The following is a 24,692-nucleotide window of genomic DNA, read 5'->3' on the forward strand; positions in this document are numbered from 1 at the left end:
AGAACCAGTGTTTGTAGGATCCTTCCAGGTTTGATGATTGGAAGATGACGAGACTAGGGGCAGATGGAGCAGTTCCATCAATTCTCCGAACATCTGTTTGTTAGGTAGCATTCAAATATCTGTTTCATGGAGAATGGCATTGGGATGAGATGAGGATGATAATCTATGATTTTTATTCTGGAGACAAAGGGTGATGGTTTTATTGTGATTTAAATTGGAAAAAATACTAAGAAAACTCTTAAGTACACAAAAAAAACTTTTTCTGACAAAAAAAATTAAAAAAAATAAATGTGGCGATGCATGCTTTTTGTTGGACAGCGATGATTTGTTTGCCAGTTTGTTAGCGGGTACCTTTCTATTTCATGGCGAAATTGCCTTACGATTAGATGACAATGAGCAGCTATGATTTTTACTTGGGAACCAAATTGTGATGGTTCCAGCGTGAATTAATGAAGTGTTCCCAAAGACACACTATGGCAACAAAACAATATGGACACCGTCTTCCTGGTTTGTCATGAGTTATTTCTTGAATTCAATTCAATAGTTTTCCCCTTCTTTATCAAAATGCTGGCACTTGAAACTTCCTTTGGCTCCATTGTCTAATCACTACAACACTCATTACTCTTCATTCTTGCGAGTTCACTGTCAGTACTCACCTGATTACAACTAAGTTCATTTTTACTTTTTATTATACTAATTATGTGATTATTATTTATCACGATTGAGGAAAAACCTTGACAGTTACATTACTACATTGTTACATTACCTTATCATTTCCCATTGTATCATTTTCCCATGTATTAACTGGTAAAGACATTGGAATACAGGAAGACCAGCTACCAGCATGACCAGCATATGTTGTGTTTTCGTGCTGGTATGCTGGTGCTGGTGACAAGCATAGACCAGCATGGTGCACCAGCATAGACCAGCACTGACCAGCAAGATCCACCAACTAAACCGGCACCAAACCAGCATAGACCAGCAAGGTCTACCAGCTAAAGCAGCATAATTTCCATGCTGATCTCCGCTGTTTTTTTTCAGCAGGGCTGATTCATCCGTTCTTAAACTTCGAACAAAATGGAGCGTCATATTTGTCTTTTGCTGACATCTCCCAAAACCACGTATCGCCCGTGTTTATCTGAGAAACAACATCATCGCAAACAACATTGTTCTTTGTGATTCAGATCAACATAAAAATGCAACAATTTGAGATACATTGTGTTATACTAGCTATTAGGTTGTTAGCTAGCAGGATACTTCCTGGTTCATGGAAAGTTACGTTAGGTACGGACAGACTGAGATCTGCCATTTCCATTTTCGGGGAAGGAGAAATATTAAATTGTGGATGTGACTCAATCGGCAAAAAAATGAATCCGAACAAATCTTGAAGTGACGTAGTTGCGTTTGCCAGTGTGTCCATTTGTTAGCATGCTACATTCTGGCTCATGAAGATGGTGGATGTTAGGATTAGATGATTGGGTTGCAAACTACCAAAGCAAACAACATGCAGCAATCAAAGTGATACCTATCGCCTTGGTGGAGGTAATTATAACATCTGGTACATTTGTCAGTGATCCAGAAAGGTACATGTTAAAAGTTTTTGCATGTGAAGAACACTATGTTCAAGAGTCTCGATGTGTGTGTGTGTGTGTGTGTGTGTGTGTGTGTGTGTGTGTGTGTGTGTGTCTACATTTACACCTATATGCTCAAAATAAACACAGGTTACATCACTCCCTGTGACCCTGTTGGACATCTCGGACCCGCCCCCTCTTAAAACAAGTCTGACCAAGCGAACAATCCCATTGGCTGAGAAGGCGCAGGCCAGCTGACACACTAATAGCAACCCGGTTTTATTTAGACCTCTATTCTCATTGCGACGCCACCATTAATAGTTTATACTAGACATGCCGCAGTGTGTAAAGTACAAATCTGAGCGCATGCATGCTTCATAAGAATAAATAGAGAAGAATCCAAGCTTAAAAATAAGCTAAATGTGATCTGCAACTGGAAAGATGGGTTTGTAGAGACATGAACCCGAAACCAGCAGCTATACCTCCTGAAACAACAAGGCCTTTATTAAGGTCTCAGTGTGGCTTAAGTCTCAAGGGGGTCGGACCTTGGGATTCCAGCGCTGTTTATGTGTGTGTGCGTGTGTGTGTGTCCATGTGTGTGTATATATGTCCAAGACAGAGATGTACAGCTGCCCCATTGCCCAGTTCCTCACAAACTGATCTCAGCTGTTCAAAATCATCTCCCGAGTGTCATCGGAAACACACACGCTCACACACACACACACACACGCATACACACACACACACACAGGGCCACCACATATGGACAGGTCCCCTCATGGTTCTACACAAATGTTAGTGATAAATCGTCTGTGATGTGCAACTGTGCAGTTATTTTCTTCCCGAGACAACTCCCTCATTGTTCACACTGACAATCGGGCTCTTGGGAAGTCACTGGCTCGCGTAACAAACGTTATATACAGGACAGTACATGTCTAACTGTATTGCAATAGCAGTGCTTGTTTTAGCACCTTTAAGATGGAGGGGTGGGCATAATAAACAATTAGCACTCTGTTGGTCGGCAATCATTCTGGCCAGGACCGAGTAAGCTGTATGGACGTCATCTTTTTTTATGTAACATTTATGTTTGATATGGGCCTTTGTCTATTTATTTCTGTTTTTTTTTTTCTTTTGTTACATTACCATTTGTTGATTGTTGTTTAATTGTAAAAAAAAATAAATAAATAAATCTCAAATATATTTATGTTGAAAAATGCACTTTTATTCTAAAACTGTCCGTCTGATATGAAATGTAAAATTAAATACAAAAATTTGATTTTAGATTATTTTTTTAAAAGGCAAGCAAGGCCAGCTTTTATGTAGATAAACAATTAATAAATTCTAATTAATAATGGAGGTCTTGTCCTAAAATAAGTACCATTAACTGCATGACATTATTTTTTTAATAATTTGTGTGTAAGCATATTTTTTTATTTATATGTTTGCTTAAAAAAAAAATTGTATTTAATGTACTTATAATTTATTAGTAGTATTTATTTATTATAATAATCATATAAATAATCGAATAAAAAATGGAATTATTAATCATTTAATTCATTAGATGTATACTGTGTTGACTGACTTCATTAAGTTCTCACTATGACTGTCAAAAATAGCGTGTTAATGCGTGATAAATAATTTCATTAATAACATCAAAATCTTTAGCGTCGTTCACGCATGTGCATCATGTCAAGCCACAGCTCTGTTATGACAGCACACAGATCCTCAAGAGCGTCCCCACAGAGTCTGCCGCTCTTTAATAACTTTATTCTGACCTGAACACATCAACAGCAGTGCAATTCCGACACCATACATGTATCTCCAACTTACAAACACGTCTCTAGTCAGCTCGTCCTGGGAACGACACTTCCTCATTGTCACTATGACGACAGCCATGTGCATTCACTGACACTCTGAAAATCGTAACGTCTTTATTATGCGTGTATGTGCGGTTTAAATAAACAGAAAGACACAGAAAAACAGTAAGTGGATATTCTTTAATGTAAGTCATTAGCATTTAAGTATGCTTGGAAATCCCAGAAAATACATCTACACTCAAAATGTGAATTCAACTGAAGTTGTGTGGTGTCTTTGAAATGTTTTGCGACTTTTAGTGGGCAGCAGTATATACTGTAGTTGTGTCCTGTCATTTATCTTTCTGGTCAAAAAAACCCAGAATGGTGATTAATCATGATTAATTATTTTTGAAAACTGATTAATTTGATTAAATCTTTTAATCATTTGACAGGCCTCGTTCTAACAAAGTTAAGCACTGTTATACGTCCGTAACACAAACAATACTGTCAAAGCCTGTTTCACCACACTCTGCAGCATACTGCATTATAAATGCAATATATTGTTGCCATTCATTTGAGTTTTAGAATACATGTGTCAAGGAAAAACAGGCTGTGGGCCGCAAATCCCCCTGGGCCGGACTTTGGAATATGGGTTAGGGGTTTGGCATAGGGCATTCATTTTTCAAGTAACCTTCAAAATACAGGTTTTCTACTTATTATATAGTGCATTAATAGTTTTTGCTGTAATAGCCAACAAACAAAGAACAAACTGTACTTCTACATGAAATTACAGTAAACAACTTGAGTCCAAACATTACCGTTTAATGTCAGACAACGATCTTACAATGTGAAGTGTTTTTCTAGTGAACAATACCAAATACACATACAAGAAACCCAGTCCAAGTTAAATATGCTTCCAGTTTATTAAAGGCTAACCCCTTCAAAGGGACAGAATGTGAATTAACAGCATCCTCAGGGAGGCTGACAAGTGCTACATTCCTGACATCCTCTTATTGAAAGTGTCCCGCCGCCAAACCGGAGCTGGGTCACTCTAGTTATGCGCGCACACAATCACAAATTCACACAAATGCGCATGAGGATATCATGGATACGCGGCCGGGGGGAACATATTCAAACACATGGACCGCGTTCACAGAAAGAGCAATCGAGACATGCGGAATTGTCGCCCTCCTGCCTGACATTTGTGCTCCATGTGCCGGGGGATGGGATGAGGGAGGATGAAATCACAAATTCGGCATGTCACATGGTCAAAGAGGGAAGATTTACGACAGATCGAGTTCCACATGGGCAGCATGGTGTTGTGGCCTCAGAATGCCAGTTATGAGAGTGAGATCAGACTCCGGCTTTAGTTTGCACACGCTCTCTGGCAACTGCGTTCAGGGTGGAAGTGTTATTGGTGACTGGCATGGCCGAAGCAGTCTGTCCTGCCTTTTCACGGCTGGTGCTTATGAGGAGCCATGGCAAAACAGACCAATGTTTGGGATACTGACTCAGATTTGCATCAAAAGATTTGTGTATCATACAATAAGTTTCAATCAGTTTTCTAGATATCTTTATTAGGGTCGCAGGAGTTTCTGTAGCCTAACCCTGCTTACTTCGGTGAGAGAAGTGGGATACTCCCTGGACTGGTCACCAGTTGGACAGCTGTGTTTTTAAATAGAAATGGTAAGGCTCCAACAAATTAGGATGACCATCCATCCATTCATCCATTTTTATACCACCTATTCTAGCTAACTTTGGTGACAGAAGTAAGACACCCCTTGGACTGATCTCCAGTTGGACAAGGTCTATATGGAAAAAATGGTGGGGCACAAAAAACTCAGGTCGACCAGCCATCCGTTTTCGCCATCCATATGGCTTATACTGTTCACTGGTCAAAGTAGAGCCTGTCACTGCTAACTTAGGCGTAAGCAGCAGGATATCCCCTGCACATTTCCAGTTGGACAGTTATGTGAAAAATGGTGGGACATCAACAACTTAAACTATCCAGCCATTTATCCATTTTCTAAAGCTGTTACCCTGTTCGGGGTCACAGTGGAGCTGGAGCCAATCCCTTTGGTCAGAGAAGCGGGATATACCCTGAACTGACTTCCAGCTGGACAGTTCTTTGAAAAATAGTGTAGCACCAACAACTTAGATATACCATTCATCCATTTTATATACCACCTAATTCAGCTAGCTTTGGTGACAGAAGTGGGATACCCCCTTGGATTGATCTGCATTTGGGCAGGGATTATATGAAGAAATGGTGGGGCATAAACAACTCAGATAGACTAGCCTTCCATTTTTGATATGGCTTATCTTATACAGGGTCAAGGTAGATAAGGTCCCATCTAACTTAGGCGCAAGAAGCAGGATATCCCTTGCACTAATTTCTAGTTGGACTGTTATGTGAAAAATGGTGGGACGCCAACAACTTAGACAATCCAGCCATTTATCAATTTTCTAAAGCTATTTGCTTGTTTAGGGTCACTGTGGAGCTGGAGCCTATCCCTACTAACTTTGGTCAGAGAAATGGGATACCTGTTTGGACTGATCTCCAATTTGGCAGCTTTTATATGAAAAATTGTGGGGCACCAGCCACTAAAATAGACAATCCAGACATTTTTTTTTTATTTTCTGTACCACTTATCTTCTGGGTTGCAGGGAGCTGGAGTCTATCCCTGCTAGCTTTGGTTTGAGAAGCGGGATACACCCTGAATTGGAACATTCAGAGACAATCATTTACACAGTCAGAAGTGGAAACTGAACCGACTCTCCCAGCGTGGACGTGAGTCAAGTGAACTACTTAAATACCAGGAAAACAACCGTGCTATCTCTAAAGCCTTGTTTCCACCAAACGGTAGGACATACATTTTGTGCATTTACACAATACCCAAACCACACCATCCCACTTTTCAGTACAACTTTTCGCTTGTTGCTTGGCAGACTTCTGCCCCTTAAACCACTGAAAAAACGACTTTGAATGACAAATGACATGGCTGACTGCATCTTGCAACTGCAACATTTGTTTGCCATATCGCTCAACCCTTTGACTTCTTTGGCGTTATGATTTGCTCACGGGTGACATCATGGAGCCCAGCAGTTATTTTTATTGGCTAGTGGAGGGCCAGCGTTTCTTCCCGGGCCACGCCACCTGTCCTGTTCTGCACCCGGCAGCTGAAGTCAAGCACTCCAAAGTGATTGAGAGTTGAAAGGCTGAATATGATACATGCATACATGTTCACAAATCAAAATGTCTTGTTGCTGCTACCGGGTCAGCGCCGAGTCCCACTTCACTGCTTCTTAATATTTGGTAAAATAAGAATAATCCTACAGACCACATGCCACCCTGTTGATCATTTTCAAACCTGCACCCTTGTTCACCCTGTGCAGGGTTTTTTTTTTAAAGTGTGCAAGTGTGTGTTTGTGTGACTCCGGGGGTAGAGTTATTCCTGGCCCCTGTGTCATGTGTTCTTAGGTGCAATTTAGTCACATGCCATCTGACCGACCTTTGGCCTTGAGAGTCGGTTCATACAGTAGCTGCGGAGGGAGGTTAAGAAAGTTAACAGACTGCGGGGATGAACAGGATTAATGCAAAAATGCATTCAGATATTGATGGTGAAACCTGTGGTTTTCATATTTTTGCTGTCAGAAATAATTATTTTTCTGAATTTTTGGTTTAAATATTTATTATGTATTGTATTTTTAAATGTTTTAAAGTTGTTTTTTTTTACTGTATTTTGTATTCATCAATTTGGACAAACCCAAACAAATCCTGAAATGTCTCATACTGTAGTTTCATGAATTCTTATGCTTATAAAGTATTTTATCCATTTTGGAGTCCATAATCATATTCAATTGCTGTTTTCTTCTGTATCTGCATTTTTTGTTAGTTATTTATTGTAGCACAGCGATGACATTGATTTCCTGCGTTGTGTACTATTTTACAATGAACGCGTGAAAGGATTTAACTCATTAGTAACATTTTCATTGTAAATGTAAGTGTAATGGAGTATTTTTCAGACTAGGTTTGCTAATTAGTGTCTAAATAGTAGCATGTTGCCTGGATACACATTGTCAATAATGCTTTTAAGAAGTGAATGGAGGGTTTCCAACTACCTCCGTCCCAACATCATGACATTGACTGTAGTAGTAGTCCACCTTGTGGTAGACTTATGCAATTACAAGGTTTTACTTCTTCACAACTCTGATGCAAAGTGGAGTTAAATGTGTGTTTCTTGCAATACAGTCATTGTATTGCAATGTTTCCCAAAGCTTTGACAGTTGCGTACCCCTTCAGATATCTGACCTGAAGCCATGTACCCCCTACTCCTGGACACTTAACAAGAATAATAACTTGAAATATGGAACATAATGAATTGGTTAATTCATTTTATTGTAATACCGGGACAAATGTATATTTTGCATGGTCACATTCTGATAAGAGGTTTTACCTAAATAGATAAGTAATCATCCTACATATCTGTTCTTCCAGTCTGATGTCGGCATCCTTCCATTTGAATGGGTTGAATTTGAGCTACCACTCGCAATGGTTTATGGTTCAAGCCTGCATATTAATACCAAATCGAAGGGGAAAGTTTAACAATCACAACAAAGCAGTATCTGATGTACAAAAATAATGCAACCAATGATAAAGCCTCATTTTCAGGGATAATCCCCACTGTTTTCAGCAGCTGCGCTGTGTCGGGATTGGAACACCAGTGTAAATGATTAAACACACTTAATGCACTAAGTAATCATCAAACTTACTTATTTGTTCATATAAGGCACACAGAGCAGTGAACAACTTCGTGCTCTGTCTCCTTTCTGCTCTGTTCTCCTTGCACCGTCAGACATTCAGGCGCAGTCGTAATTTAATCATTTTTGATTTTTATTCATGTACACGCTATGACAATTGGTGTACTCCTGGGAGTACGCGTGCCCCACTTTGGGAACCTAGGTTGTATTGACTCCCTTTGGATGATGCAGGTGTACCTCCTGAAGGTTCTGGTAAGAGTATACCTTCAAGCACTACTTCACAAAAGTCTGCAAGCGAATCACAAAACATAAAATGAAAGAGAGGCTTAAGACAACAACCAAAAACCTTATATGACATCATATATGAAGTTTACTCTTCTTTGACAGCACATGCATCACATCATGAGACAATGATCTTAACTGATTGTGACATAGATTCATGGAAATGAAGATGGTTGATGCATCAAAATGCAGAAATGCATGTGTGCAACCATGGAGAAAAAACAGTTTCTTGTGGCCATCATTCTTAATATGACTGAAAAAGTGTGAAATTAAATTTACAAAATGACAAAACCAAGAAAAGTTCACAATCAAATGACATTTTTAGTGGAGGTTTTTTCATACAGTAGTCCCTTGAATATATTTAAAGCAAACTTTCCATCACTAATATCTCGCGACGCCAGCGACTATAAGCAGCATAGAAAATAGATGGATGGCGTTTCTGTCGCCAACATACATGTACAGTATTTACTGTATGAGGTCAAATACAAGGGGAGTTGTGTGATAATATCATGAGGCTTGGGTGAAAACAATATGGCACAGAACTATTGTTTAGACATTTTAATGTAAGGAAAATAAACATAATTAATACATTTTTTTTTTATTAAAACTAAATGTGACAAAAAATTGCATTGCTTTTTTGAGAGATTACTTGCATCATTATTGTACCTATTTGCCAATTCCGCCGCACCGCTTGGTGGCGCTGGTCCGTAGTTAATAAAATGTGATGGAGGGCTGACGAGGCCGCCCAGCCATGTTGAGAAGTCTGTCAAGCAAAGTGCAGCCCGCCATTGTGTAGACAACCAGGCTCTGTAGGCAGATAGGGGCGCTTGACTGAAATCTTCCACTCGCTATACCAGTTCACCACCCTGCCGCGTTTAATTTAGCTGTAAATACGTTTACGCAGTCTGCCGGGGGAAAGACATGTCAGCCAGCAGCCTTCTCGAACAGGTAAAGAGAGGTATTTTGTGAACATTTACCGAGAGGCCATATTTGTCAGAGCATCGCGCAGCGGCGGCTAGCGAGGGTTAGCTTAGCTCAAAAGAGGCAGCGGCTGTGGCTAAGTAGTGCAAGTAGGCCCTGACCACCTGCTAAAGGGAACTGACTGCTCCAAAAGCTATCATCTCTTCATCATTTTTTCCCCTTCCTCTCTTCTCATAAATCAAACCTTCATGAATCACCTGGACCCAATCCAGAGACCGAAAGGCCAAGGAAATAAAGGTAAGCGAGCACAAACCCCACTTGAAAGCTCTACAACGTGCGCTGAGCTTTGAAAACCCCTCGCGTGTGTGAAAACACCTGCTTAAATTACTGCAGAAACACATAGCAGCTTATATTGTCATTAAATAGTGTTTTTTAACGGAACGAAAACATCCCTGGTGCTTTAGTGAACCTATAGGCGGCTGACTACACGCTTCGGAGTAAAGCGGAGGTTCCCACGGCTAGCAAAAGTTGGCTACATGATGCATATATGAGTCATTTTCCTTTAGCTAACATGCGTCATGTTTTGCAATATTTTGTATTCGCTCTCAAACACCTCTGTTAAAACGGGTTTATTGTAGCATTAAAGCCACAGGTGCCAAGCCAGCACGGTGGGCTAACGTTAGCAAAGTTCGTCATGTTGAAGGCAGCATTGGCGCTCATTAAATGGGCTGCTAGCAGCTAGTGGTTGCTAGGTTAACCCCAAATGACACGTCTTCTATATTGCCCTTACTCTCGGTAACCAACCCTGCAACAATAAACAAAACTCACCTGTTCTATAGATTTTTTTTGCTTTCTCTCGTACTTGTAAACCTTACTGCATGTCAACTATGACAGTACGGAGAAGAATAGAATCTAATAACTCAACACTGCCTGATGCTCCTTAATATATGGCGTAATTTAATGCTCACAATATACCGAGGACCCTCACTAATATTTTTATTTTACATATGACGTCAGTGCATGGCTGTCTTATATTTTCACATTACCACAAGTGGCTTATGTAGTCCCAATAAAACCAGTCATAAATTAAAACGAGAAGTGTTAACGATAGTCAAAGATCTTGTACATGATGGGTATAACAAAATCGCCAGTCATCTTCTAAATCCTCTAAATGACAGAAGTGTCCTGGTGCACGGTCCTCCTGCAGAAAAGCTAATCAAAGTTTCTCAATGTGACGAGCAGACCTGCTAACATCTACACATTTTTTGTACTCTGCACACATTTTGACCCTTGAATACGCTTGTACGCTTTCCAGGTACTCATTTTCTTGTATTTCACCGGTTTTAGTTTTGAGTTCAGTCTTTAAAACCTGGATTATGCTTCAGTGTGGAGGCTACTCCGGCTCGCTCCTCTCCCAGCAAACGATGTGTACCGTGACCTGCACCTCCAAAGACAACTATAACCTAGAAAGGCTGTGATTGGTCCGCTTTAAAACATAATTTGTATTGTATTTGTACTTTATTTATCCCACAGCGGGGAAATTCACTTGTTACAGCAGCAAGCAAGATACGCAAGTAAAGAATACAGTGTAAAGAATACATATTGACTACAACATGGTTCAGGTGGTACAGGTGTTGTAGAGCCTGACAGCGGTCGGTATGAAGGACCTGCGGAACCTCTCCTTCTTACACATTTTCTGTGTGTATATGACTTGTTCAGAGGGCTTCAGAGCCCACCTCCAAACACTTCTGCTTTTGAATCAACATTTGCAATAACAATGACAGGCATCAATCATTTCCAGCTGCAATAAGACTCCACTCTTTTAATTACCACCAATTGGATGCAAAGAAGAAAACCAATAAGCTGAATGTTGGTGAGAGTTGTGGTTGCTCACTGACTTAACATCCCATCACAAAGAGCTATAAAAGCAGGGGGGGTCCAAAATGCGGCCCAGGGGCCATGTGCGAAAATAAAATAAAATGAAATCAAATCAAATAAACTGCAAAAAATGGGAACAATAGAGCAAAAGACATGTTACAAGAAGTTGCAAGAGCTTTGTCTTTGTATATATATATACATATACGTGTGTGTGTGTATTAGTGGTGCTATGGTTTGACCTTTTTTCGATACAAAAAAATAAATTACCTTGCCTTTTTCATTTGAATTTTGTTGAAATTGCTGACATTTGTCTCATTTTTCAACATTTTCAGCATGGTATAAATGTGGGAGGCAGAGCTCAGTGGCTCTGCTTGACAATGCAACCCAGGCCAGAGAAGTTGATCGCAGATACACTGCGCTTTCAGCACAGAGCGCCGTCAGAAGTTGATCAAATAAACATGAAACTGCGTATTGTTTGGTGCAGGGGTCATGGTTCGGTCTACAGGTGTATTGAACGGTTTGATACAGATACACGTATTGTTACACCCCTAGGGTATAAATGGTAATTGTTTAATTTATTTGAACATGCATACAAGTTACATTGGAATACCTCACATATTACAATTTATAGTTCTACATGTCCAGGAGGAGTAGGAAAAAGCAAAGCTTATTTAATCCTAGCCCCCATCCGTTTTACATCAATTGCAATACATTTGTTCACTTCCTGTGTTCCAAATGCACTCCTTGCGGGTTGAAATACATAGGAAAATGATCAGGTAATAATGTGATGAAATAGTCCAAATTCTTGTTACTGTAACTACTACATATGGCAACCATAGTAATATGCATGAAATAGACATAACAGAACATAGTTGGATAATGGGTGAGTACTGACAATTAACTCACAAGAATGACGAGTTAGTAGTTAGTTTAGTAGTAATTAGACATAGCATGGACATATAAAATACAGCAGAACATAGTTGGGTAATGGTGATATACAAAGATCCTCTATATAACAGGATCGCCTTGTTTATAAGGACCTCGTGCAAAAGCGGAAGACCTTCTACACTACAGGAGTGCTCTGCTGTTAAGGACCTGCTGCAAAAACCCTAGTCAAAGATCCTCTAAATGTCAGCATCACGTGCTTGTTCTTAAAGACGTACTGCAAAACTGCTTGTCAAAGATACTCTAAAGTCAGGAGCCTGCTTCTGATCTTCAAGACATACTACAAAAATGCCAGTCAAAGATTGTCTATATGACAAGAGCATGCTGCTAATCTTAAAGAACCCACTGTGGGGGAAAAAATATAGTCCGATAGTCTATGACGTGGTTCTGGCATATCCTCCCAACTTTTGAACTGAACTGTAGTTGGATTTGGCCCGTGGGCCACCAGTTGAATAGCCCTGCTGTGCACCCTTAATTGAAGACACCAATGTGAATAATCGCATGACGTAACAATGTGGGCTATTTCTGTGTTCTGCTGTAAAAGCTCATCAGTCTGATGAGCATGGCCACTTGCGTATGTGTACATTAATTTTCTTCCTTTGCAGTGCAAAACGGAGCTGTGACCCAAAAGGATTCTTTGAATGACGATGAGTTCGAGCCTTATCTGAATACTCAGGCCAGACAGGTAAACGCTGTGAGAAAACAGAGAACATGTTTGATTTTGTGCTCACGTGACTGAAACACTTTTTCTCCATCCAGAGCAATGCCTATACGGCCATGTCGGACTCCTACATGCCCAGCTACTACAGCCCCTCCATAGGATTTTCCTACTCCCTCAACGAGGCAGCATGGTCCACAGGCGGGGACCCTCCTATGTCTTACCTGGCCTCTTATGGACAGCTGAGCAACGGGGAGCCCCACTACCTCCCGGATGCCATGTTTGGCCAGCCAGGCCCCTTGGGGAGCAACCCCTTCCTGGGACAGCACGGCTTCAACTTCTTCCCGAGCGGCATCGACTTCTCGGCGTGGGGGAATAGCAGTTCTCAGGGACAGTCAGGGACGCCGCAGAGCTCTGGCTACAGCAGCAGCTATGCCTATGCTCCCAGCTCACTCGGAGGGGCCATGATTGATGGACAGTCCCCTTTTGCGCCTGCTACCAATGAACCCCTAAACAAGGCTCCTGGTATGAACAGCCTCGACCAGGGCATGGCCGGGTTAAAGATTGGGGGTGCCGCTCCTGGTGGTAACGGGGACATGGCTCCTAAGGTGGTTGGTTCTGGCTTACCTGGAGGGGGTCCTCTTGGCCCAGTGTCATCTGTAGGACCCCCAAGCATGCCCCCTGTTTCGATTGCACCCGCCAAGCCTGCCTCCTGGGCAGACATTGCCAGCAAGCCAGCCAAGCCTCAACCCAAGCTGAAAACCAAGGGGGGCATGGCCGGGGCCAATTTGCCTCCTCCGCCCATTAAACACAACATGGACATCGGCACTTGGGACAACAAGGGTACCATGCCCAAAGCTGTAACGCCTCAGCAGGTGCCCCCGATTCCCAGTAATGGGCAACCACCCAATCAGGCTTCCCCCCAGCCTGGATCTATGGCGGCAGGAAACCCACAGATGCCCCTCAGCAACGGACAGCTGGTAGCCCCCGTTTCCCAGCTGGGGCAGCATCAACTCCCACCTGGCGGGCAGCCTGGTATGGCTCAAATGCCCCAGCAGCCTCTTTCCCAGGGCCCCCCACCTCCCCCAAGTCAGCAGCAGCAGGCTGCTCAGCCCACTCGTTGGGTGCCTCCACGGAACCGGGCAAATGGATTCGGGGATGCCGGTGGGACTGGTACGGGTCAGTCGCCTCCCTCCTCCTCCGGGGTGGGCATAGTTCCTGGAGTCCCCTCTGAGCCTCACCCAGTCTTAGAAAAGTTGCGGATGGTCAACAACTACAACCCCAAGGACTTTGACTGGAACCCCAAGCAGGGCCGGGTGTTCATCATCAAGAGCTACTCAGAGGACGACATCCACCGCTCCATCAAGTACAACATTTGGTGCAGCACGGAGCACGGCAACAAGAGGCTGGACGGCGCCTACCGCTCGCTGTGCGCCAAGGGGCCACTCTACCTCCTGTTCAGCGTCAACGGAAGCGGACACTTCTGTGGTGTGGCGGAGATGCGCTCGCCCGTGGACTACAACACGTCTGCCGGCGTGTGGTCGCAGGACAAGTGGAAGGGGCGTTTTGACGTGCGCTGGATCTTTGTAAAAGACGTTCCCAACAGTCAGCTGAGACACATCCGACTGGAGAACAACGAAAACAAGCCAGTGACCAACTCTCGGGACACACAGGAGGTGCCTCTGGACAAGGCCCGGCAGGTGCTCAAGATCATCGCTGGATATAAACACACCACCTCCATCTTTGACGACTTTTCACACTACGAGAAGCGCCAGGAAGAGGAGGAGTGTGTGAAAAAGGTAACGTTAAATCAGATCTTCATCTGAGAGGGGAAAAAAGTGATTTGAATATTATTAGCCAGCAAGTACAGTGTACAAGTCACCCTGTATTTAACTGGGAACAGACCACCAATACTCTTCATCAGGAGATTTAATTTATCCCTAGCACCTCTACTAGCTTAGAGGAAACCCTATGCACTAAAACACACCTGTTTTGTCAATGTTCCAATACCTGCTATCAACAAATGAACCACATGTCTGAATTTAGTTGTAAAAATGTATAATGTAAGCGATTCCAAGACAAGCCGTCAGTTTGGTGCTCTGCTGAGTAGTTGTTTTTCTACATTTATAAATGCGTGCACATGCTTGACGAAACCGTTTAGGCCCAGAAAAACTCTCAGTACCTGTGTTTTTATTTGTATTTTTACTGTGATAGCATTTCCAATTTGGATCAGTATTTCAGTCGAGTCCCACTCCCGCATGTTTTTTCACCTGTAATGCTATTACTCTTGTGTATTACCTTTGCTTGAAATGCTAACAGGCTATGAATGAAAAGTAGGAATGGCTCTACACTGTGCACTTCACTCTAAAGTTGATAATGGAACCTTTTAAAAAAATATATATATTTTTTTCTTTTTTTTAAAAAGCAGGCATTTTTCTGCTCAAAGTGGGGATAAGGAACATTCTGTTGTACTTTTTTTACTGGTGTATTCTTAAGGTTAGTTACAAGTAATCCTCAGGTTCCGTTCCGTTCCTAGACTGTTGTAGGTCACGTTTTGGTGAAAGTCAGATCATATAGCACACTGTACGCAGAACACATGGAAGACATAAAACACAAAATACAAGAATTAAATGAAACCGTAATAAGAACATTTTCTTTTATCCCTGTGGTGTCCTGCATACTGGGAACGGGTGTTCTCAATGAGCCCAAACTGCTGTTTAGGCTGTTACTGTCCCGTTTGATAGGAGCAGGTCCTTTCACTTGTTCAAAGATACCATCTTTATCTTTCATGATTGGCGCCACATTTCAGCAGGTTGGACTGGGCGTGCAACCAATGTTGATTTCTCCACTGAGTGTCTTATAATGCCTTATTTCAATTGCACTTTCACTTTTATGCGCTGGAGAGTAAACTTAAATAGTTAACTAAAAAGAGCAAAAGTGATGTAGTGTAACGACGCGACTGCATGTTACTCCACCAGTCCTACAATGTATTCATCCGCCTATGAATTACTCCACTGCATACGCATACACAAGTAGTTATTTTTCTTTTTGTACAATATTCATTTTTGGCAGTGTGTACATACCACAAAATGGCGAAACTTTGAACGCCGTAGACAGAGTACCACCCGTAAAGAGTCACTGAAGTTCCACAGAAAGCAATTGTGTATTCTTGAAAGTATCTTTTCAGTGCTTGCTAGGATAGAGTAGCACAAAGCAGACAAGCGCTCTTAGGATTTTGTCGTCAAAACTGGAATTTTGCTTTATATTTAATGCTGAATAAAAATGTCCTGTACCAAAGGCTCTAACATAACTTAAAACTAACATTCCAAGCACATCTAATGCCATCAATACAATCTATTGATATTTTTGCACTGTAAAAAGTACATTTATGTTCTACTGATTACGCTATTATTTTGATATATAATGTTTAGAATAATGCTGCCCGGAAATGTTGTCATAGCATGGATGTGCGTCTACTTCCAATAACAGGCATGTTCTTTCATAGCAAACAAGTTGAATCAATAGAGCTTCTGCTGGTTGCAAGCAAGTAGTGCAAGACATCATTTTCACACATTTGACAGACTTTTTAAAATTTATTTTATTTTTTATTTTTTTTAGCTGATAAGAACATTTGGTAAATGATTGCCTTATCTTTTTGTAACGGCAGAATTATGTTCCTTGAAGATACTGTGTTGTGTTCAATTTCGGGTTATTTTGAAATCTGAAAAAACTATCTGACATGTTGACATGCGTATGCTTGAAGCATTTCCAACGTGTTATGTAATGTATGCGACATCGTATGCCATTTAATGTTTAAACATGTGACTGGCAGATGGACTGGGAGTTTTATATGGGATGTTATGAGAGCCATAATTAAGTATGCGTGTATATTAGCTATATCTTACAAGCTGTGTGACTAACAACTACAACTTGTGTATTTATTTAAAGTTAACATGCGCTACAAAATATTACTGCGGAATTGACTGACTCGTACTGAGCGCCGTGCCGTTATACAATCTGGATGGGTTTGAAATGTCCTTAGTTTTCACTCAGTGTTTGTTTGTGGCAGGTGGAGGTCCAAGGCAGCGAGCCATATCCCAGCAACAGGAGTCATTACAGGCTGCAGGTAAACCACACACCATCCTCATGTCAATGACGTTCACTGTACACATTTTAATACGATAACGATTTTCCCCCTGAACTGTTGCCGTCATTAAACATTAAACTGTATAGGCAGTGTTTTAATTAACGTAACTTGAACTGTGAGAAGTGTCAAAGTTGCGTCCCTGATGCAATTAAATCTGAAAGGACGCAGTAAACTCTCTATCCATGCATCCCGGCGACACACCTCATATACAACTGCTGTACATAAATGCAGTCATGGAAAAAATGAGACCACTCTTTTTTTTTTTCTTCAGTTTCTTGTTCATTTTAAAGCCTGGTACAGCTAAAGGGGCATTTGTTTGGACAAATATGATAACAAAAATAATGCTGTCGCTGTTGTTAGAACTTAAGTGATTTTGGTTACTATGGAAAAAAACCATGGAATTTGCAGGATATCGGCTCTTAAATTGAACTCTTACGAGCTATTCTTGTCATACTTGTCCAAAAAATGTACCTTTTGTTATACCATGATTGGATGCACAGATGTAATGAACAAATATAAAACAAAACCAAAGTGATGTGATATTTGACTGTAAGCGATCGTAAGCTGGGTGCAAAGATGGATTTGTCCGCGTACCAGCAGCTACAGTTTTCTTCTCAACTGAGAAATACTATCCATCCCAACATGTCTTGCTAATCGTTGGTAGTTTTTTCAGTGCTGGGGAAAAAAGAACAACTTTTAAATGATTTATCACACAAGGAAACTGTCTTATAATTTCTCCACTTTGCAAAATGAATAAGATATTCTGGGGAAAAAAAAATGAATTCTGTTGTTTCTTGACTCCTAAATGTTTTTTGGGCATGGGAGAGTGACTTGTATTGCACATGCATGGTACATATCTGGTTGCCTGATGCATGTGCACGATCTGGAACTACCATAAAATAGGTCTACTGATGACATAGTTTGCGCATGCGTAGTGCCAATTGGGTTGCCTGTCGTGAGCTCATCAATTTGCATATGATGTGGTCCTGATGGCCTCAACAGCACCGGGGCAGTTCACAGCTTATTGTGAAGCTTCTGGGATGAGACTCGGCACCTCCTAATCTGAGGCCATGGTTCTCTGTTCGAAAAGGGTAGATTGCACCCTTCGGGTTGGGAGTGAGGTTCTACCCCAGGTGGAGGAGTTTAGGTATCTCGGGGTCTTGTTCACAAGTGTGGGAAAGTTAGAGCGTGAGATCAACAGACGGTTTGAAAAACAGTCTGCAGCAGTGCGGCCGCTGTACTGGGCCGTGGTGGTGAAGAGAAAGCTGAGCCGGAAGGCTAAGCTCTCCATTTAGCGGTTGATCTATGTTCCCACTCTCACCTAAGTTCATGAGCTTTGGGTCGTGACCAGAAAATTGCTGGACTCACCCTAAGAGAGGTGGTGAGGAACTCGGTCATTCGGGAGGAGCACAGAGTAGAGCTGCTGCTCCTTCACATCGAGAGGAGCCAGTTAAGGAGACTCGGGCATCTAGTCCAGATGCCCCCTGGACACCTCCCTGGTGAGGTGTTCCAGGCATGCTCAGCCAGTAGAAGGCCCGGGGCAGACCGAGGGCACGCTGGAGGGATTATGTCTCACAGCGGGCCTGGGAACACCCTACTGAGACCGCTACCCTCGTGACCCAGGCCGATGGCTCTGTATAAAATATATTAGAGATGAATCCAAATAAAAATATGCACAAATGGAAGAAAGCGATTTCTCTGGTGAAAGTCGCAGGTAAATGTCAAAGCAGTGGCTAGTTCGGATTTTGTCGGCAACTGCTTATGTTGACATGAATCAGCCAGTCGGAGGGTCATTGACTTAAATGTGTTTGACAGTGTGACCTCACCATTTTGTACGAAAGAGCCAGCATAGAGACATGTTACATAACACGGTCCTTTTCTGCTTCTGTGGTTATCATTACACTTTATCTTTGCCTTCACTGCTAGCCTTCTGTGGTGGCATCCAAAACAAACAAAAGCTAAAAGAATATCACTCTTGGAGTTAATACTCATGGTTCAACCAAGTTTTTGTGTAACTTGAGACACAATTTACCTGACAATTCTTGTCCGTTTCCGAAATGAGATTTTTATTTATTGGTAATATTTTGTACTTTCTTTCCTTTGCCTCGTAGGATCGCCAAGGACGAATCAAGTAACAGTTGGTGCTTTTGTCAAAAGACTGCAAAGGCCCCCACCACCTCCCTCTCCCTTTTGCCCTGCCCTGCCCCCCACCCCACCCACCCATTTGCATCAATACATCTGCATCTCTCTAAGAAATTCTAAAACGGGGTGAAGAATTAACCAAGGACAAGAGAAGAGGGGGAAAAAACACAAATGAAGACTTCCTTGATTTCTTTTGACTTTGAAGACTTCGAACTTGTAGTAATAAAAAAAAAGAAGAAACAATTATTCCTAGGACTACAACTTAACGCATAGCATCCTTAGCTGAGCTTTTTTTTTTTTTTTTTTTTTTTGCCCCACCCCATTCCACTGCGTATGCTTCCCCTTCATTTTTTTTAAAGCAAAAGGATCATCCTGGTCTTTTTTTTTTTTTTTTTTTTTTTTTTTTAATCAAAGAGCAAGTCTGTAATTGTCACAAGAACTCACATAGATGTTCATGTTAATGGTGTCCTAATGTCAGAAATGGGCTGCCGCTCCCACTTTCTGTGTGCACCATGCCTTCTGAGGACAACCTGGACACAGCGGCTCTTTATTAAAAGACGACACTATGTTCCAGAACCATGTTCTTAAATATCGGCCATGTTTTTTTGTTTGTTTTTTGTGTCCTTTCTCTCTTTCTCTCACTCTCTCTTTCTCTCTGAGAAGCCCGCTATTTTGGTTTTGCATGTGTTGGATGGTTCGTGGGGGGACGTGCGGAGGATCTCACAAAGGAAGCGTAAGAAGAAGCAAAAAAGGGTTCAAGAGTAAGAAAGAATTAAGTTGAGCCTTGCTGTCGGTATCATTTTTATGGGGCCCGTCTAACTCGCAGTCTTCATTGGAGTTCATTTACCCCACCTTGTTCCTTTCTCTTGGACACATTATTCATTGTTGAAATGGACTGCTTTCATTTTGTTTTGTTTTTCTTTCGCCCTTTTCTAACGACAGTGATGCGAGTGGCCTTGCCCGCCGCTCTTTCTATTAATCGGTTCAAAAGTTCCAAATAAATGTGGTATATTAAGCAGAGATGGTGTGCATTCCCCTTGTTTCACTTTGTCACACATTTGTAATCATCTCGCCCTTAAATGAAGAATGTGTCTTAACTTTAATATTTCAACCACCCCTTTGCCATCATTTTCACCACTTTTAACCTTCCACGTCTTCTCTAATCTACTAACTTGGACCGTCTTCTACACTCCCATTTTTCCCCCCCATTTCTGACTGCTCAAGCCAAATTAGTTTATAATACTATTGTTTTTTTTCCCCCAGAATGTCATTTTGGGGAGTTTAAACAACAAAAAAACATGCAAAGTCCTCTTTCAGAACTACTGGCTTTTATTTGTGGCATAATAAAGATGCTCCACAAAGGCTTGCCTCGTTTGGTTTTTCCACAAGAAAATACAAGTCATTTGTTTTTGCTCAGGTGGATAACATATCTAAATAGTTGTGTTTTTTTTAAGTAAAGGGTGATTTATGTCCTTTAGATACTCTACATGGAGATTACAAAAAATACACACCCGACTTTACTGTCTTTGCTGCTTGTTTGATTGCACTCAGACCAAAAAATCAACACGTCCGCCATTTTATTCCATAGTGTAATTATCGCTGTGGCCACCAGAGGGCGGTGCAGTACCAAAAAACTTATCAACTCACTCTTCAGCATCTTCAGTAGCCATTATTTACCACTAGATAACTATAGTTACGCCAAATCCTACTTTAAAAACACATACAATAACAATTTATTAGCGTTAAAAAATAGTAGTTGGACAATTGGTTGGAATAAAGCCTCATATTTGTTACTTTGTGCGAGTATGTGCAGGCATACAATTTCTTTACTGTAAACCCAATGCATGGGGCGATGTGTATTTGGCTTTTTTTTATTTTTGTGATATTGGTTCGTATTTGGCTTTTTTTATTTTTGTGATATTGGTTCAACATTTTAAGTATAAGGTACAGTCGTTTAAAAAAACAATGTATGTGACGTTCATATAAAGTTCTATTCTTTAAAAGTGGAGCGGTTTGACCCTTGAAGGCCACCGTAATTCCGGGTTGACGGCGTTTGTTAGCTAGCTAATGTTTAACCACTGTTTAGCCGACAATTTAAACAACACGTCACAACACTAAAATATGCTATTACAATGTTTTAAGTGCAATTGTTGATGTGTGTTGTAAAAGTCACTTTAGTACTTTGCTGATCCAAGTAATAGAGGAGAGTCAAATTTGGCTGTTTTTCTTTTGGGGGGTGGCCCTTTAAGATGATAAGCGTGTTGTTGGCACGTGTCACACGTACTTCCTGGTTCACGTTGAATTACCACTGTGTATTTTTCACGCTTTAGGTAAGTTTTAGTGGTGGTGTTTTTACTTTTAGATGCAGGGGTTGGTTGAGGACTCACGATGACAACTGATGTGTGTGTGTGTGTGTGTGTGTGTGTGTGTTACTGTGTATGGGTTTGGAGGAGAGAGGGAGGGGGCGACGGCACGTGTCGCGTGTGCGTGGAAAAGGCACGCAGCCTGGAGGGTCTCTCCCCCATGACTCTTATCTGGGTGTCTCCAGGGACTCCTTTTTAGCTCCTCCTGGATGCAAATGAAGGCCTGTAAAGAGCATTTTCAAAAAAAAAAAGAAAAGGAAGAGAAACAAGACTATAGAGGGGGATGACATGGAGGACAGAAGAAACGGGGAGGTGATGAGGCCGTTAGGGAGAAAGTGGACGGCTGGAGAATGAATGATGGTCAGCTGGGTGGAAACTGGGAGCCTTTTTGGGGGATGGACACATAAAATGAATTAAGTAACCTGCAGGCTGAAGAAGAGAAATTTTGTGCAAGCTTGCTTGTTCATTTACAAACGTAATGCTATATATACATATTGTTTTCATTTATTAAGTATGAGTGAATGGAATTAAGGGACATTCATTAATTCACTTTGGCTCCACCATTAATGTTACCATACTTCCATAATATATTTGTATCTTTTATATTGGCATACTGTTTTATTTTCATATTTTCTATATTTTCTATATTTTTTTATTTCGATTTTATTGTAGTTGACGTTGTATTGTATTTTCTTAGATTTGCTCATGTCATGTACAAATCAGTAAATTGAATGTACACATGTATTGTATATTTTTATTTACATATTTTTTTATATATTTAGTATTTATAGTTTAGATTTGTCATTGTTTTATCTATTTTATTTTATTTGGTTTTATTTTATATATGTCATAGTTTTTTTAAACGTCTGTATTTTATGTATTATTATTTTAGATTATAGTCTTTTCTTTACATACATTTGTTGTAGGTGTTTTTTTTATTTTTTAATTTGTTTTAAATTATGTAATTTAAGTTTTTTTGTTTTTAAAAATTAATGTAGTTTTTATTTTTATTGATACATTTTTTTGTATTATTTTTTAAAATGTTGAATATTTCACGAAGACTTAGTCATTTGGTTTTTCTTTTAAGTTGTTTTTTATTTTATTTTATATTTATTTTTATTTTCCCATTATTTCTATTATTAGAGCACTAAATATGCTCACATTATTTTATCCATTCTAATTGTATATATTTATTATTTTAGACAATTTGCTTAAGTTGCATTATTTTATATTTACCTGCTATTTTGTTTGTTATTTTTATTTGTTTGTTTATATATTTTTGTTTTATTTGTTATTTTATAGTCGCCTTTATATTTTATGTGTAGTTTTATTTACTTCTGTGTTTATTTGCTGATTGTATTCATACATATAGACATGACTTATGACATGACCTACATGATTTGAGAACAAATACCTCAGTATATCTCAAGGTTTGCCAAATACAGTAGATGTTATTCATAATGTCGGCATATTCGTACTTATCGCTGACATGCGTCCAATGAGCTCCAATCCAAGTTCACTGTATCACACTCTTATGTCTGTTGTTGTGCTTGTAGTTTGCATTGCATCATGCTGAGAGCCGTTCCTAATATTTGGCTGCTTGAGAGGTGTTAAATATCAGAAGCATCTCCCAAATATTTTGCCTGGCATTGTTCCAGCTAAAACAGTGTGCGTGTGTGTGTGTGGATTCCTGTCGCGCTGCAAGGTCATGCTTGTGCTTCATTGTGCCTTCATTATCATAAGGCATCCATCTCTTTCTTCCATTAGTGACGCTTCACCATGTCGCCTCCGCCGACCTCTATTTACATGTGTAAATTAGATTTATTTCACTCTTGTGTGTGCGCAAGCCAGATCTGAACCAAAAAATGATAATAGTGTTAATAAAAAGTAAAATAAGTATTCGTATGCTTTATTTTTGATGAAGAATATTGACATTTGTTCATATTGCAGCATTTGAAATGCAGGTGTACTGTATGTAGGAGAGACCAGGAAGTGGACTGTTATTTCCCCGTATAATATATTTAAACAGTGGTGCTGTTTAGCAAAGTAATATGTCATAATGATGTACGGTGGTGGTGGTGGGGTGTTCATATATACATATGGCGTCACCTGCTCTCTAACGCCAGCATCTTATTAACTCACCCCCCCTCCTCCCCTCCTTTTATTTCTTCCCGCTGTCCCAATTCTACAGAGAGTTGAGCCAACATGCATAATGCGCAGACAACAAGCGTGATGGAGGCCTGAAAGCGGTTGATGACCTCGTGCGCGGCGTGTGTCTGCACGCGCGCCCCTCATTGTGTAATGCTCAAAGGCAATCAGGCAAAATGCAAACATGAACGCTGCTGCAGTGCTCTAGTATGGTTTTTAATGCACTTCCAAGCCTTACCGGCATTGACTTTACACTAAAAGTGCTCAACTGCTTGCTGTTGGTGGTGGTTTGGACTAGTTATGCAACCCACAAATGTTGCAGGAGACCTTTTTCATGCTTCGTATATGAATGTACCACTGAACTAATGCATTTTATTTTACGTGCGTTTGTGGCTTCAGTGGTTTTGGCTTTTTAGAACAGTTCCTCTGATGTTTTGGTTGGTCAGAGCAGATGTTCTGGTGGTCCATACGTTGCCCACGAGCCATAGGTTGCCCACCCCTGCACTAAAAACCACCATTTTTGGTTTTGCATGAGCAAATGTACATTGTATGCTGTATCGTTTTCATTTCCCTTTTGTGTAAATCAGTCGTGGCGCAACTGTGTAGAAGTGCAAAAATACATTCGTTGATTTTTGGGTTTTCGCATTTAAAACCAAACCAAAAATTGCTACATGAAAGTGTATGAATGAAATTGGTTTGTGACGTTTAACATTCCCCCAAAAAAGTGCAGGCACGATGTTGCATGTAAAGTTAAAAAAGAAAAAAAAAAGCTTTGAGTGGTGCTGTAGTTTTTAGGGGGGGGGGGGCGGGTTGCACTTGAAAACTGCAATTTGGTGCATGAAATGATTTATTCTTGGATTTTTTTTCCAAGTCCAATGAAGAAATGTTGAAATTCACCCCAAAAATGCATAAGTATATATGTTTTAATTATCTACAAATTTTGTGAGCATTTTTAGGCAACAAAAAGCGGTGTGCTCTGATTGTAAAAAAATCCCCATTTAAACATTTAAATTCACAGTATTTTTTATTTTTTTTTAAATGTCCAATGAAAGGCAAAGCATGTATCTCTAATTTTGTGAG

General features: G+C 40.7%; 1 protein-coding gene across 1 annotated transcript; it reads left to right on the plus strand.

The window, feature by feature from the left end:
• The first annotated feature begins 9,141 nt into the window (after positions 1–9,141).
• ythdf2 (YTH N6-methyladenosine RNA binding protein F2) lies at positions 9,142–20,463 on the plus strand. The gene is made up of 6 exons (XM_054796624.1): positions 9,142–9,358; positions 9,604–9,628; positions 12,760–12,839; positions 12,914–14,611; positions 16,882–16,938; positions 19,071–20,463. Exons 1-6 carry the CDS (start codon positions 9,332–9,334, stop codon positions 19,092–19,094), a joined length of 1,911 nt encoding a protein of 636 aa, XP_054652599.1. The 5' UTR covers positions 9,142–9,331; the 3' UTR covers positions 19,095–20,463.
• Positions 20,464–24,692: the final 4,229 nt, after the last annotated feature.

This window comes from Dunckerocampus dactyliophorus, chromosome 13 (assembly GCF_027744805.1).
Source record: "Dunckerocampus dactyliophorus isolate RoL2022-P2 chromosome 13, RoL_Ddac_1.1, whole genome shotgun sequence".
Classification (NCBI taxonomy): Eukaryota; Metazoa; Chordata; class Actinopteri; order Syngnathiformes; family Syngnathidae; genus Dunckerocampus; species Dunckerocampus dactyliophorus.

Coding starts and splice junctions, on each gene's coding strand:
- ythdf2 (XM_054796624.1), top strand. CDS start 9,332: ATGTCAGCCAGCAGCCTTCTCGAACAG. Junction 9,359..9,603: donor CCAGCAGCCTTCTCGAACAG/GTAAAGAGAGGT, acceptor GACCCAATCCAG/AGACCGAAAGGCCAAGGAAA. Junction 12,840..12,913: donor TGAATACTCAGGCCAGACAG/GTAAACGCTGTG, acceptor TTCTCCATCCAG/AGCAATGCCTATACGGCCAT.